General features: G+C 40.9%; 3 protein-coding genes across 4 annotated transcripts; 1 reads left to right on the top strand and 2 right to left on the bottom strand.

Moving 5' to 3' along the window:
* Positions 1-585: 585 nt before the first annotated feature.
* Positions 586-8438, bottom strand: LOC135580758 (serine/threonine-protein phosphatase PP1-like). Of its 2 annotated transcripts, none has more exons than XM_065146616.1 (4): positions 7973-8438; positions 1682-2241; positions 1333-1587; positions 586-936 (listed from the first exon to the last, which is right to left on the bottom strand). In XM_065146616.1, the coding sequence occupies exons 1-3, from the start codon at positions 8148-8150 to the stop codon at positions 1366-1368; spliced, it is 960 nt and encodes a 319-aa protein (XP_065002688.1). In that variant the 5' UTR covers positions 8151-8438; the 3' UTR covers positions 586-936; positions 1333-1365. The 2 variants fall into 2 exon arrangements, with proteins under 2 accessions (XP_065002688.1, XP_065002689.1); XM_065146617.1 differs by having other exon boundaries at positions 586-850.
* Positions 8439-9190: 752 nt separating this feature from the next.
* On the bottom strand, positions 9191-11067 carry LOC135635506 (phenolic glucoside malonyltransferase 2-like). The gene has a single exon (XM_065146615.1). The coding sequence runs from the start codon at positions 10699-10701 to the stop codon at positions 9370-9372; it is 1332 nt and encodes a 443-aa protein (XP_065002687.1). The 5' UTR covers positions 10702-11067; the 3' UTR covers positions 9191-9369.
* A 4575-nt stretch (positions 11068-15642) lies between these two features.
* Positions 15643-16873, top strand: LOC103982751 (LOB domain-containing protein CRL1). Its single transcript, XM_009399758.3, has 2 exons — positions 15643-15977; positions 16061-16873. The coding sequence occupies exons 1-2, from the start codon at positions 15699-15701 to the stop codon at positions 16424-16426; spliced, it is 645 nt and encodes a 214-aa protein (XP_009398033.2). The 5' UTR covers positions 15643-15698; the 3' UTR covers positions 16427-16873.
* Positions 16874-17138: the final 265 nt, after the last annotated feature.

The raw sequence follows: 17138 nt of genomic DNA, 5'->3' as shown, positions 1-17138 counted from the left end.
ACTGACCAGCCAAAGATAAGGGAACTTTTTAAGCATAGAACTTGTGTGTTATGTTTGATTCGAAGTATATGAAAAAAAAAAACACTTGGATTATGTTAACATCAATAAACAACTTTACCAAAGTTGAATTCCATGAAATATTATCACATAAAAGACCTATGATTTTGATAAGACATGCAGCAGTATTTGGAATAGCCAAATAGATTGTTCCTATAGAGAAGATATGACAACTACAAAGCTGATGTACAAGCTCAAAGGCAAAACTGATAATGGCAACTATGGATTATGATCTGCTTAAAAGTAGACAATATTGTGGAAAGCACCAAAAAGAAGGTGAAGAACATCATCGCAGCTGTGCTGATGTAGCAGATATATTATTTTTTAGTATGTAGACACGCTAGATCGCCACATTGGACATATACAATTTGTATCATGCTACATGAGTGTCAGATGCATGCTATGTTTCATGGTTGCAACAGTAGTATAACCTTTTACCAATATTGTTTTCAGTGCATTTGGCTAAACTGATAACTAGATGCAAGATAAATGAAGACATGTTTGGGGAAAAAGAAGTACACAGATCTCTTGGGGAAATTAGAACAATCAATGATACATTTAATCTTAAGAAGAGAATAAACATTCTTCTACATCACAAACTCCAAATTTTATGCAGATCAACGAAATCCACAATTCACATGGTTACATCAGAACATGTACCAAGCAAAAAATCTGATAGGATAAAAGTACCTCGATGTTGCTTGGTACCTTTTCGAACAAGCCATCAGTGGACAGTACACCATGGCAGACACTCTAAGATTGCTTGTAATCACACTCTTGAACCAAGAAAACACTGCTGGCACAAAGGAAGCTCTTAGAGTTGACACACAATAATAAACTGAATGGTGCTTCATACTTGCCCTTTAGATTCTTTCCAATCTACATTCAAGACTCAGATGAAACATAAACCAAAAAACAGAATTGAATGAAGGATAAACGTAGATTATAAAGCTTTTCCAAGAAATCAAGATACAAAGATATAACTCTGAAAACATTGAAAATAAAAAGAGGAAATTTGGACTGTTTACTGCCTAAAAGGGACACATGAGATGTGTGTTTAACTGAGTTTACAAAAATATTCTCATTAAGAACATATGTCTTATAGAGTTTTCTTTTTTATTTATTTATGAAATGATAAATTTGGAATGTTCATGTTTACTTGGACTTTACAAGGGTTGCAACTGAAAAAACTAACATTTTGCCACATATTATTGTCATTATACAGCATGAATTTGCTCAGGCAGCAAAGTTGAAAGAAAAGAAAATGCATGGTACCTTGACTCCTGGACATGAGTTTTGGATGTTGTACTACTGCCAAGCAGGGGTTCCAGTTCTAGATGCAGCTGTACCACCAAACCCAATTTTTTTCTTTTCTGAAGCTGCAGGCTTCAGAATTTGGAATGAACACATTAAGGTCTCATCGACGCTCATCATAGCACCTGCATTGTCAAATTCACCACAATAATTTGGAGCCGAGAATATTGTTACAAGTTGCCTGTCAGCGAAGAATTCATATCCATCCTCCACCACCTGATAACAAAGTCGTCGAGAGTGAGCATGAGATTTATAGGTGTGAGTTAAAGAGAGAGAAAAAAGAGGAGGGGGGAGGAATGGTCATCCATACCTGGTGAGCACGACAAATAAGGTCCAGATCCTGCTTCTGAAGAAAATCGCTGACCCTATCAGGGCCAAAAGTATATGAAACTCCCCTATCATTCATTCCCCATCCTTGAATTTCTTTACTAGGATCTGACCACAAAAGATCACAGAGCAATCCACTGTCTGGCACATCAGTAGGTCGTGCTAAGTTTCGTATTTGGTCCAAATTATGCAAGTCTGGTGAAAGACCTCCATGCATGCATAGGATCTTTTCATCAATAAGAGCTGCCACAGGCAGGCAGTTAAAACAATCAGTGAACACCTTCCAGAGTCTCACATTGAATCTGCGCTTACATTCATCATAGAACCCATAAATACGATTTATAGATGCACACTCATGATTGCCCCTCAAAAGAAAGAAGTTCTCTGGATACTTAATCTTGTAGGCTAAAAGAAGGCATATGGTTTCAAGGCTTTGTTTCCCTCTGTCCACATAATCCCCTAAGAACAAGTAATTGGCCTGGGGTGGCAATCCACCATATTCAAAAAGCCTCAACAGGTCAGAATATTGACCATGAATATCACCTGTTTACCATGGGAAATATGATGTTAGCTGCTGAAAGAATTAATGTCAACTCAATTTAACAGGACCATTTTACGCAGCTAGTGGTGGAGCAAACTCTGTTTCACAATGTTTGTGTTTGTTGTGTTTTCTAATTAGAAAAAAAACCAATTACAGAAGAAGCTGTTCGTTGAACATGTTATTATTTATTTTTTAAAACTATACTTGCATATTGCAACTTTTAATTAGAAATATGTTTACCATTTTACCTCTAAATTTTTCAAAAACACAAATACGACAATGTTCCTTATATACAATTTCTTCCCTATAAGGAAGTGGTTATCGCCACTTCTTTTTAACTAATAAGTTGCTATAACCAAACATTTTTTTTAAATGTATTTTCACTTAATATGCTAGAATTATAAGTACAAAAAATAAAATTGCATCCAAGGACACCCCTAATATTTTTAATTTACTTTTCAATAACTATATTGAGAACAATGGTTTTAAGTATTGATTTCAGTGAACCAATTGGACTAGTATAATACTGGTATCAGGGAGCAATAAGTTGACTCAAATCATCTGGTATCAATGAATAAAATAATAACAAATAATAACAAACTTAATATATAACATTATCAAGCTATGCATGTCCATATAGTACTTGGTTGGCTTAATAAATATTGGTTGATGATCAACATGTATGCTATGATATAACTACAAAACTATTTGTTAACACAGCTTCAATTTCAAGAGAAGTGGTTATACGTATTAGAAACTACTTGTTAATGGAGTTCCCAAACATGTGGCATTCAGATCTAATATTCCATTATCACATATGCAACTATGTTGAATCTTAGAAAACCGAAAAGGAAGGTAAAAAGAACTTTAAAACCAAGTCAAGATAATAAGCACTGAGATGAAAACACTAGAAACAAGCTGCAAAAAAAGAAAAACACAGGAAACCTTCTTGAATGAGACCATGGATTAACTAAAACTATATATGGTTACATTGATTAGAAAGTGTAAATTTAATTGATATGAGTAATCCTAGAGGGAAAAAGTATACATAGAAGAAAATTTAATTACTTACACAGTATTTTTTTTTAACCATAAAAGTGGATGAGAAAGGAAGAAAGCTAATCCACATGGAATATCAAGAGCATCATACCCAACAGTCAGGCAAACTAGGCATCTTCACTCGAATGTTTCTTACACAAGATGGCAAATTTATTCCTTTGTATGAAGAGATTCAATACAAGATTCAGTACAATAGCAAACTGACAATAAGTCTTGATTTGAGATCAAATATGAAATCTACCATAATATAAATGTGGCAATAGAATGAAGAATGTAAAATATAGAGAGAAATAACATAATAAAGTACCACTAACATCACACTAACGGGCAACTGTAACAAGAAATGTTAATAAAACTAAGAAGTCGGGTGATGTGAAGTCCATTTCAAGGCTGAAGATATAAGAAAATAAAGCCACATTTGTTTATTTTTAGCAATCAGATGAAGTGGGAGACCACTAACAAGTTCAAAAGGCAAGATAAATGCTTGTCGTCTTTTATTATTGACTTCATTATGGATAAACTTGGTAAGAGATGGGTCAAATAGAGATTGGTAAAAAGTTGATTATCCAAGTTCTGAGAGAAGCATTTACTATAATGAAACAAGAAATAGAAATGGTTATCAAGATGTAATGTTACAACGGTACAGCACATCATCATTGTTTCACATGTTTGGACCTTGTTTTTAGCATTCCACAGGTTACTCTGACCTGAAAGTATTTACTCTGACTCAACGAAGAAAACACGCCAAAGAATCTATCATCCTCTAGCAGGAGCACCCTACCAACAGATATTAGTGATATATATATATATATATATATATATATATAGCCAGCATAGAATCAAAGTAACTTCTTGGAAATACCCACTTCACATTGTAGACCTTGTTCAGTCAACTACCCAATGTTCCATCACATTAAATTATACGCCAGACTTCTCATTTCTAGTGGAAGCTTACACTACTCGCTCCATATAAACTAGACAATTTGCTTCTGCCCATGGCACAGAACCATCTCAATTCACTGAACTCACATGTTACCATGGGCATCACTGCATGGATTATTCTTTTTTTGCTCAATGTAGCACCAAGCATAGCATACATAATTCCAACCGTTGATTACATAATGAATCCAAATGCTTCAATTTATATTACCACAGACCAACCCAGTCATGAGAAACGTTTGTTTCATTTATGGTAAGATCAACCTGTAACTTGCTCCATTTACAGCACTACTAGTCTGACCCATGTTTTACAAAAGCTACTTAATTATAAGAATGGACTCTTACATACTGTGAATGCATATTTCATCCCATGCCAAGTTTAACATACAAATCAAAAACAATGTTCCTATCCAAACAGAAACAGCCATGATCATTTTAGATTAAACAATTTTATTTATCAAAATGTTTGACTCCAATCCAATTTGTCAGATATTTATTATATATTCTTTCATGTGGATGACTTCATCTAAAAGAAAGCCATGATAGCAAAATCATATGTCTAGCATTTTGAAGATCACGATCATATACGTAGACAGTAAAGGACCCTAGAGTGGATCTCGTCATTAACTAAGAAGCACAGACATGCCAATTTGGTGTGCATATTTGTGCCGGACATGGATACGATGCTGATATGTCGTCGACATGGCCAAACACATGTCTGTTATTCTTTATTTTTTTATTCATGTGTCTATTTTTATTTAATATTTTTATTTATGGACATGGCATATCCATGTCGGACACATACTTCTCCTGTGCCTTTCCTCACCACTCCCTCGCCCTTCCTCACATGATACTCATGTGCGGTGACGAACTCGCACCTCCGTCACCAAATGCAAGCAGGCCCATGCCTTCCTCCTCTGCATCGTCCGCCTCAACGACCCCCGATGCACTAGCAAAGCTTCTCTCATTCCTAGCCATCTCCCCCTTCGGCGACCTCAACTACACCTGCATTGTTCTCACCCAGATGTGGCGCCCTCCCAACCTCTTTCTATGGAATGCAATGATCCACGGCCCCAATCCACCCCCCACACTCTCCTTTCAGCTTATGCTCCACCTCAGCTTTATGCTCGATCACACACATACCTCTTCGTGCATGCGACCTACACCTGCTCGAGTACGGGATCAAGTTCCACGAGGAGACCGTCAAGGCTGAGCTCAACACTAATGTCTACATGCTTAATGAATTGCATTAGATGTACGCCTGTTGCAGCTCCTTCGGAGCCGCTCACCAGTTGTTCAAGGGAAACCCTCATAGAGATGTCATGTCAAGTCATGATGAGAGGGTACATCCATGAAGGCTTTTTCGAGGGTGCATTGCATCAATTAGAAGGGATGAAAGACATGGGTATCAGACCAAATAAGGCCACATTGATGTGTCTGGTGACAGTTTGCTTTAGCTCTGGTGATTTGGACAGAGAGCAATCGCTGCATTTGTATGAAGATGAGCTCGATTTGTTAACGAAGAGCCTCGATTTGGGATCGCTCCATATTAACAAACACACATGCCTCACCATGTCCATGTCCATGCGTCTTAGGTCCTCAATAGACTTTGAACTTCATTTGAAAACCAAATGTTTCAGAAATTATAAAAACAAATGAGATTGGAGAAAGAAGCATCATGTCTAACAAAAGAATTGCATATATTCACCTCCCTTAGGTCTACTCTACTATAGCCATGGTCAAGAAGCATAATTTAGTCACTTTGAGCAATATCTTATTTCTAAAATGAGTCAATGCATGGTCTTATTTCACTAAAGTTTTTGGGGAGAAAAGTCAAATGTGAAATCTATTATAATTTTAGCCTCGAAATGATAAGATTAAAATGTTTTCCTTACTAAATTATGCAATAAGATCTTTAGTATCTTATAAGCTAAATATCACAAATGACTCCCATGAAAAGATGCTAACTAATCACAAACACAATCATTAAATATAAATATAACTATGAGAATTGCATCTTATCAGCAATAAAGTGGCAGAAGTGGGACACAAATGAATCATGCGAGTGTTAGAAAATAAGAAAAAGAAGAAAAAAAGTAGTAGAAGGAAAAGAAAAAAAGAAATCATAATAAATTGGATAGTAACAACAGTAAAGGACTTCTTCAAGAGGTAAAAGGAAGAAAAAGGAGATAGAAAAAGTGAAAATTGGTATTAATAAAAGAAGTGTCTTATGTGTAACCAACCATCTGGTATAGTTCCCCAATCTGAGAAAAATGTATTTCCTTTTCTTTTTCTCTTTTCAAGTAAATAAGACTTTTAACTCCTCAAATAAATCTAGTCTGAAAAGTTTCATCAGACAGAACTACTGTTTGAAAACAAAGAGAAAATGAATTTTTATCACTACAATTAGGCACTGTGCATTTTGAAAAGGAATACAAGGCCCATACACAAGGGATGTCTCAATGAAGCCTGCGAACTTCTATCTGTCTCAATAACAATATAACCATAATTGCACAATTTCTAAAGAAGGTTGGCATAGACTGTGAAGATCCTACAAGTGGTTGGTTAGAAAATGAGAATGTCATAGCACTTGGTAAAAATGTAAGCAATATGAGATGCCAAAAGTTTATAAATATAAGGTTAAAGAATAATGAGGCTAAAGAATGTAATGCAGTATGAAAAGGACATATCTAACTACGAGATAAAAGAAAACTCCCATTAGCCAATATTAAAAGGCCAACATGAGAAATTTAAAAGATCCTTGTAAGACATAATGAAGATAAAATCAAGGTGACAGCTTTTTCACAAATTATTTAATTAAAATGTTGCAAAGGCAGTTGTAAATATTTTTAAAAAAATTAGAACTATGAAACATAAGATTTTCTATAAGGTTAATAAGGGTTTCAGAGAGATAAAAATTCAAGATATAGATGTTGCTTACAAGATAATGGGCTATGTGCCTAACTAGCTTAGTTAAGGTGTCTTTCTCTTCTTATCTATATAAAAACAAAGAAATTTGTCTGATCAAACATTTCCTAATAATTTAGGAGTTATTGAATCATTAATACACAGAAAACTAAGAAAATAACTACTCAGATGTTAAAAAGAAGGGGTTAGAAGCAAAGACTATCAATGACTAGAGCAAGAGGGGATACACATTACACCATGATTTGGGCAAGAGATTTAAAAAATGGAAAACCTATTTACTCTATCAATAACCAAGGTGAATCTGATGCGTAGGCGATTTGCCCTTTTCCTATATTAAAAAAAAATCGAGGTATTCGACTCATATAGCTGACTATCCAAATCTCGTTATGCCCTGTCCCACAGAAAATTATCAGATATGTATAATACCTAGAAATAATAATTTTCTGCATTATCATGATAATATATGTTTAAAGAGAAAGAGCCCTTTCCATAAATTCAGCAACCTCTACACAGGAAAATTAAGCAATACTGGAAGCCACTTGGAACACAAAATCTATGCTGTTCAACTAACGAAAGCTACCAAACAAACCATGAAACCGAAATGAAAGCAACAGCAATCCGTTCAAGTTTCAATCACCAGATTCCCAAGGCTACACAATAAATTGACGACTAGAGAAGGAGAACAATGACATCAAAACTCGAACCTTTTTCGTCTCCAAATTCAAGATGTGTGCAAAACCATTTCAACGCTGCCGAATCAATCCATACCAAGATGATAAAATCCGAAAAAAATTGGCCTGGGCTTACCGCAAATCTTGATGGGCGCCTCCAGCTCCAGGAGGTTGGGCTGCTGCAGAAAGATTTCCTTCGACACGACACACAGCTGCCGGATCTCCGCCTCCAGGAGCTGCACCTGCTTCCCCGGCCGTCCCCCCTTCACTTCCAGCAGCCGCGAAATGATGCCATCCAGCACCGTAGAATCCATCAAGAAGCTATCTTCCTCCCAGAGTGCCGAGCAGTACAAATTTCCAAGACGGTTCTGAAACGGCCCCTTGATTTCGCCTTGAATGATCTCCTCACCGAAAGCGGCGCGATCGCTTCCCCGGACCGACTTCACGATGGAACAATTAGCCGATCGATTAGGGTTCTACTAATCCCTTCCTATTTGCGCCGGGGAGAGAGAAATCGCACAGAGGGTTCCGCCCGCTCTCCTCTCCTCCTTCCTCCCTCAGTGCAAAGGAGAGCGGGCGAGGAAAGAAAAAGACCACCATCGGCGATCCAATCGGGTTTCTATAAGGACCGAGAAAGGTCCTTCTTTTTCCCTTAAAGAACACATCGGGCCCAGCAATCTTAGGCGAAGGCCTAATTTTCTTCCCTAAACACTTTGCCCAAATGCATACCGGTCTCATGACTGGATAAATCCGTTTTCCTCTAATCACAAGGAAGGTAAACCTAACCCGTGAACATTTGGCGTCATAAAAAATCGTCACCAAATGGACGGCCAAGATGACATCAGATTTGCTCTTAGATATCTGCCACGTCATTTCATAGTCACAAACGTTAGTGGCATCCGATCAACACCGTTTCGAGGCTTTTTTCACGGATCTACCCCTCCACCAAAGCTGGTCCCGCATGTAGGTCCATCCGGGCTCCACGAAACATCTAGTAAAAAAGCAGGTAAGCAGTGGGTGCGTTACGACTGCAACAAATGGGCAGGTGAATTATTTATGTCTCGTATTTTTGGAATTCCTCTTTTCTTTTTCTTTTTTCTGATGATAAATATCTGACGACAGTAAAAGAAGCGGATTGTAATTACGAGAGGTTTTCATCTTTTATTGTTCTTTTCATCCACAATAATATTATCATTTATTATTATTAATTAAAATATTAAAATTATTTTTTATTTTTATATTTATAAGATTTGGATACTAAAGATACCTACTAATTTGCCGATCCTAATACTAAATATTTGCCATTGGCAACTGGAGACCAATAGAATCTTTAAAGACTTTGAACTTGGTTGGGTACTACGAAGAACAAGTCGATGCAATCAGTATATAGAATCGATCCCTATGCAGCAAGCAGGATCATCACAACAAAAACATATTATAAAGTTCGGAGAACCTAAATAAACTGAGACGTGAATCCTTATTGTCAACTAAGACGACGAAACATTGGAAGGAAGAACACTTCTTCGAATAGATTTATTCTGAGAGAAGTTTGAGGCCGGCAGAGAAATGCCGCTCAAACAAATCCATCTCGGTCCGGTCAAACGACAAGCCAATCTCGACACCGTCTCCTGATCTGCTTTCTGCCAGCGATAACGCTCCCGCCCTCTGGATCACCATCTCGACCTTCACCGGCCTTCCCCACCCGAAGTCAGCGTCGTAAACCCTGAACCTGGACGATCCCGCGACGGTCATGGCCTGCTGCGTCGCCGCAAATTGCCATCTCCCGCCCCACTCGTGCACGCCTTCTAAGGCTGCTCCATCTCTCAACCCCTGTATGGCTTTGCCGATTGCCTCAGCGGCCACCACGATTCCATCCTTCCCCACGAGATCGCTCACCTTCACCTCCACGAAGCACGGGACGATGCAGTTGCCGAAGTATGACATCGGCAGCGGCGGCTGCAGCCGACCTCTGTAATCTGCGAGGAATATTAGATGAGCAATCTTATCGCCGGCGTAGCCGAAGGTCTTGACGAGGCAGATCCACGCGTAGGCGTACGTCACCACGGCGGTCGAGCAATGGAACGAGCCGTGGCGCTCGTCGAACTTGGCCGTCACCGATCTCTTGAGCCTCTGTAACTGATCCTGCGTGAGGCAGAAGGTCGCGCTTACGAAGTCGGACGCAAGGGTGGGAGATTCATCGGTTCCGCAGCGGTCGAAACCGGGGAATATGTTGACGGAGCGGAGCTGAAGAGGGTTGGGGACCGCCGTCCTGTCGAAGGACTGCGCCGGTTCGGCGAGCTGGCCCGTCCGGCAGGCGGAAGCCCAAGCGTTCATGAAGTGCACGTAGCTCGAGCCGTCGCATGCGGCGTGTGGCACCGACGCCCCGACGGCGAAGCCGTGGTTAGGGAACACGGTCACCTGCACGGCCAGCAGTGGCTTGGCAGCGCCCGACCAAACCAGCCGAGGCGCCAACAGCTGCAGCTCGGCCACGCTGTGCGCACGTGTCCCGGAGAGCTCCCGGAAGTCCACCCCGACGCACTCGACCACGACGAAGGAGACCGAGTCGCCGTCGGCACAGCCGATCCCGGATCGGTCGTCAGGGCTCGAGGAGCACATCAGATTCCCCGCGAGGGGGTAGAACCGCTGGAGGGCGAGGGAGAGGGACGACCTGAGTCGGGGCAGCACCGAGTCAACGACGACGGCGGTGGGGTGGGGGAAGTCGTAGAAGAAGATGCGCCGAACGGGGCCGGCGGGCGACATGACTATGTCGAAGAAGGAGAGAGGGATGGAGGCGGGCGGCGCCGATCCATTCGGTGGGGAGACCTGCGACTGTTCCAGGACGCGGAAGGCTTCTACTGACACCATCGTTCGTTCAGCTACGACCAAGTCCAGGATATGTAAGTAGAACAACTTCGTGGCCTGATTTAGACTGCGCTCGGCAACGTTTATCTCTTTGTATAATCTACACAGCTTCGAATCACCACACCAGTTGCGTAAGCGATTCCACGGGAGGTATAACTTCAAGTAATTGGCCGCGTTCTCTTTCTTCTCATGCACGGTGCTTTGACGGAGCGGACGATGGCAGGCACGCCTTTAAGAGAGAGATCAAACGGGCAAACCGGAAGCAGAAGCATTGGGTGGGAAAAAGAAAACCATGGAGCGCCCATCGGAAGCGAAGTCGGAACACTGGTAGCTTCGCACCGCTTTGGTTGCGCAGATACACGCGCTCTCTCATCCGTCTCTTGCCGATATAAAACAACATCCGAGTCTCCACCAATAAAAGTCGTCTAAAACAAAGGAAAAACTATACCTTCTGATAAGGACATTGCGGGCTCCACGTAAACGAATCGATGATGTTTCCTTCGTTCATTAATACGGTCAATCATGGCAGGCGGATGTTTAAAGAATCGAACCGTCTAAATTCTGATTCGATCTGAAACCGAAGAACATATGCAGGTCAATACGATTCCAACGAAACAAATCGATGAGTCGAGGGAGAGACTCATCGATGGCCAAACGTCGGTCGAGGATCGGTCAAGCACTCCAATGGCTGGAATCGGTAACATGGGAAGAACGGAGATCTGCTGCTGCGTCCTTGGAATCACCGACTACTGTTGACGGAGGAGGCAGGCAACGTGGAATGCCATCGTCTACGTGTAAACACGAGGGCAGACCGGTGCATGCGAAACGTGAGGCGAAATAAGAAACATCGAACGACAAGAGAGGACAGCTAATACCCAAATGCATGGTCAGCTCCGCATATCCGCAAAAGGATACGTAATGCATGACGACAATTCCCGGCTCCCCAGGATGGGACCCACCTACCATCGCGGTACCATCAGGTGAGTTGACCTCCCCCTGATTCGACGACACCGTCACTTCCTTTGACCCCATTGGCCAGCGTCCATGGGGTCCCGAGTCCTCTTTCCAATCACCACACCGGTAAGACTGCAGGTAATTTGGTGTTGCAGAAGTCTCATTTCTGTGCGAAATTACCGTTTCGCCCCTCACTACGAGCCCGCCTCTCATGTACATCTTCAAATGGCCCGTAAGTTAGCTGATCTACTTATATCGGACCGGCCGACTCGGGTACACCCGATACGCGGCCCAAATCAATAATCCGGTCTAATAGCTAAATAAAGTTGGTTGAGCTCAATCAGTTTCGGCTCATAAAAATAGGGAATTCCAATGGCCTATTTCGGATCTAAGAATTCATGTTGGATGTAATTTAGGACGTTGGGTTAGATCCATGTTAGATGTTATAAACCAATAAATCAAACCCCTCAGTTATAATCGGCTTAAGATTAATTTGCATTTGATAAATCTTTCTTTCCTAAAAAATAAAAGAAATAAATCTTATTCTTTGACATAACTAACCGATAAATTCGACGAATCTAAATTACTGTTCCAATATATTCGAGTCTGATATGGAACTAAACTGTGGTATTACACTGGCGATTAACTTCAATCACCTATAATGTTCTTCGCTAATCACGATTGAGCCGAAACAATAATTATTATGCATAATTCCTTTATTAATGTAGTAGATCAGATCCAAATTGAGCTTTAGATGCTGATACAGTAAGATTTTTGTCTCCTCCCTAACCATACTTTTTATTTTTGTCTAAATCACACAGTATCTTCCCCTGTGGTTAGAAGACTATTTATTTGATGAGATGACAAGATCGCTTGTCCTATATGAGTCTTTTCTTTAAGTTGAACTTGGAAGATCTGCCTCCTTATCGAACAACACCAGTTTCATCTAATCCAACCTTAATCCACAAAACAATTCACGGAAGAAAGATTTGTAATTTAGCTTGAAAGCGAGAGGATCATGTTGTGTCTCTCATGACCATGGAGCAGGCCAGCTGGTTTGGGTTTCACTGTCTGCACAACTTGGTGTGGAAAAGTTTGAGGGAGGGGGGCTTCGGTTCTTGTCCATTGAGCAACTGCTGCAATCAAGGCAGTCTCTGAGCAAGCTAGAAAAGGACTCAACACCTAAAATGAGATATCTAAGGATCCATAACTCTATCCCCTCATCTTGTTTGAATGTATCATGAGAATGAAGAACCTCTGCAATGATATGATCTTATTGCTGGGTTTTGTCTGCTTTGATGTTGCCTACAGTATCAGACAAACATACTGAGCATCTGAACAGAACTTTGACACATTATGTCGATGATGAGTTCCTGTTCATCCTTGTTATCTGATGAACAGATTCTACTTGTTATCTGATGGACACAAAAGCATGAAAACAAGGAAGAGTTTCTCAAAAGCTTAGCTGTGCATGGCAATGGCTACGGTTAGTTTATGCAAGTCAGTCTTCTTCTCTGATCTCAGCCCTATGGTGATTGTGTCAGTGTGGCAGAGGCAGCAACCTTGGCAGGATAAACAATGAGCTCGAGTAAGAATGTAGGCATGTGAAAGATAATGAATGCTGAGCTGAGATGCAGTTTCTTAAGATTATAATGATACCATTGAAGTTTCTTGAGATAAAACCAGCCTGATGTGATCAAAATCACCATGGAGGAGTCATTTCACTTTGTGACAGGGAAACAGAAGGGTCTTGGAATACACATGCTTCCATTGATTTGATCAAACACCTATGAAATCATTGAGGAGTTTGGCAATCACATTTATGATTTGGTGGAATGATGTTGGAAAGAAAAGTTCAAGTGGGCATAAAACTAGTCAGTCTATTACAAAGACAAGGTGAGGAAAATATGATATATCAGAATTTAATTGTATGGGATGCTGGAAGCTATGACTGCAAATTTGTTGGCTTCCTCAAGTTAACCATATTATCTCTTAATCAATTTTCACACCATCAATCTTAAGTATCTAAATTAATTCTTGACTGCAACTTTGTTCAATAGCAAGTTGGCACTTTATCAAATCATTAGAACAAGATGAAACTTCTTAGACATCAACTTCATTGACTCAGTCCAACAGATTGTTAGACTTTGATCTTTGTTGTATCTGAAACTGAGTAAACTCTAGCTATAACTGAATCCATCTCTATAACCTAATTTCACCTGAACAATCTCATTGATTCCATCAATGTGACCCCAAATATTCTTTCAGTAAGCATATCATCAGGAATGCTCCCTTGAGTTCAGGAAGCCTTAAGATACATCTCATTTTAGCAACAAAAAAAAATTATAGAGAGATACAAACAGAAACAAGTTAATATCCCAGTATGAGTTCTGATACCTGAGGAAATGATCGACGTTTACTCGAACAATTAACAACTGAATTACAGAAGAAATGAGATTATTATTATTATTATTTTTTGGTTCATTTGAAGTCTTGTTTTCATTGAAAGAATTGATTGGTCTTGCAGGTTATATATGAGGTTAATATTTTCTATCTGATCACAAACATGAGTTTTTGAGTATGTCTGAGGCATTCTTGATTAGATCTTCCTTTTTTTTTTTGTTTATCAGCTACATGTATGATTGAAGAATATCATATCATTTCTTATGATGTTAATTATGATATTATTAGTTAGTATGATGTACTTAATGTTGTTTGATTTTGTCAGGTCCAAACACAAATAAGAACTAGGAAAGTGGTTCTTATCCCTAATCTGATCATATGCTCAAAATTTGACCTTAGATCTGCACTCCTACTTGCAAATCTCTGATCGAATCCTACATCATCTACATAGAGTGGCATAATTTCTAATCTCATATGAAGTACTAAGATCAATTGCAGCATTATTTTTAGACTTCACTCACAACAACAAGATCTCCTCTTGGGCAGAGTAGTTCTTCTTCTTCAAGAACATAATTGATCAGTTCATAAAATATGATATGACCATCAAAGCTTGGTGTAATTTAGGGTTTCTAATCTGCACACCATGATGCAGATCCCTAGGAGGAAGGACAAGAAAAACTAAGTGACAAAGATGAAGAGAAAGCTGAGTTAGTGGTCTGTGTAGGACCCTTCATCATTTTTATGGAGGAGAAGATGATCCGTACTGCTCATGCCTTGTACAGATCATGCTGCATTACTAAACACCATGAGATGAACCTGACACAACTTTCCAGTGGATTGGAACTCATGATTACTGAATGGGTGGGATGTTTTAGTGCCTTAAATTACATACTTAGGTCATGATAAACTATGCTAAGTTGGTTTTATTGCTCTCCGAAGACCATAATGATGTGCTGGAAGCTGCAACTGCTGAGAAAAAGCTACTGGTGGGCGCAGTTAAGGTGTTTGATAATTTGTTTCCTCATCCATCAGTGTTGCTAATAATCCAGGGCTGCACGCTGTTCAAGAACACATTAGTTTTTGAGGTCTGTGAGGCAGCTTTTTACCTCGCTGTGCGGCCATGAACCATCTGTTCTTGGGTTCTCAGTGGCGAGCAAGCACATTATGGATGGAGCAATGGCAGGTGGATCTAATGGCGTCCGGTTCAAATGGCAAGCATGCTCACTCTCTGCACCCTCGTGCATCTCTGCTTCCGTGCTGCAAGATGGATCCATTATGTACTCTCTCACCCCATTCCTAACTAATAATTGCAATTACTCTCCAGGGTTTAACTCAGCCTGCAACACACAGCACCATGGGCCAACATATCAGCAATCACACACGAATCATTGAGCAAGCAGAACTCAAGAACTGGTTTGCACTTGTGTCAACTTCTTTGTCCCTTTGAGTCTTCTTGAAAGGACTGCTAATATAATAGGAGATGAGTTTAAATGCAGGAGTCTGCCAATAAATAACGACGAGAGCTGTCGGCCATTGTGAAGACCGGGCCACCTTAATTATTCCTCATCCCAGTGTTCATAAGCCGTGCAGCTGCTGCAGCACTCCTCCGTAAGCCACGAGAAGCGTTGCTTGCAGAGACGACGATGACGGGGTTTGGCTCTCCCTGCGGGGCTTGCAAGTTCCTGAGGAGGAAGTGCGTGAGGGGCTGCGTCTTCGCCCCTTACTTCTGCCATGAACAGGGAGCGGCCCACTTCGCGGCGATCCACAAGGTGTTCGGGGCTAGTAACTTCTCCAAGATCCTCATGCACCTCCCCGTGGCCGATCGATCCGAGGCGGCCGTCACCGTCTCCTACGAGGCCCAGGCGAGGCTCCAAGATCCCGTCTACGGTTGCGTCGCCCACATCTTCGCCCTCCAACAACAAGTAAGCAACCCTGTCGATCCCATGCGTTGGATTCGCCGTCGACAGCTTTGGACTCACCGGCTTTTGCTTCCCTCGATCCGCAGGTCGTCAATCTGCAAGCGCAACTGGCCTCTCTTAGAGCTCAGGCAGCCCAAGGGCTCGGAAGCAGCACCGCAGCCGATCGAACTCCTCGAGAAGACAAGCCACCCCCTTACCACCAAGATAACCAAAGCTTCTTTCGGACTGCAGATGGAAGAACACCGCCTCCTTTCTCTTCGACTCCCTCAATGGATTTAGATAACGTCGTGAACAGCCGCCATTACGACGTCGGCGGTGAGCATATCTCCTTCGACGATGGCTCGTTCGCAATGGCCTCTCCCGGCATGCAAGCCAGCAGTTGGAGCTCAGCTTACCATCATGACATGGAAGACCTTCAGTCAGTGGCATTAGCGTATCTGGGTCGCTCATGAGGAAGTCGATCGATGCATCCGTGCATGCAGCTTCTTTGCATGGAGAAGAGTGTGCGACGCGATCATGTAGCAGCAGCTGATACATGAGGTGTGTGTGTGTGTGTGTGTTAGAACACAGATAGGGAGATGAGAACCAAACCCTTGTTCAGGTTCTTTACAGAATCTATGAACTCATCTTACCCCTTCTTCTTCATTGCATTGGGATTAGGCACATTCGGGAATGACATGCACCTCGAAGAAATAGAAAGGTCGATCAATTATGTTGCAGAATTTAGGGTTCATGCTACTACCCAACAGCTAGTAGACAAAGAGCCCACATTAACTACCTCATCATTTTAACACTCTGCATGTACTGTTGATGTATAATTTCAAGAACAATAACCATGAATTATGGAACAAACTTGTCCTACAGAATTAGAAGTAATGCAGTGTGGGAGATTTGCTGGGAGTGGATTTTGCTCTCTCTTGGCTTCTGCATTCTATCTTCAGAAGATGGAAAAGGCTTTTTTGAAGAACATGAGACTGTAAATTTACTTGTTATGCAATCCTTAGGAGTATATCCTCCATGAACTCAAATGAAGAACATCAAACTCAAACCAATCTCTCCTCTTGAATTTGTATTTTATGTTCTAAAGAAGAATGAGTGCAGATAATTCCATGTCACAGTATAACCATGCAAACCATATCAGATGAAAAAATTATTGCCTTGTGT

This window comes from Musa acuminata, chromosome BXJ3-4 (genome assembly GCF_036884655.1).
Source record: "Musa acuminata AAA Group cultivar baxijiao chromosome BXJ3-4, Cavendish_Baxijiao_AAA, whole genome shotgun sequence".
Taxonomy (NCBI): domain Eukaryota; kingdom Viridiplantae; phylum Streptophyta; class Magnoliopsida; order Zingiberales; family Musaceae; genus Musa; species Musa acuminata.
This window is presented reverse-complemented; position numbering and strand designations above follow the sequence as displayed.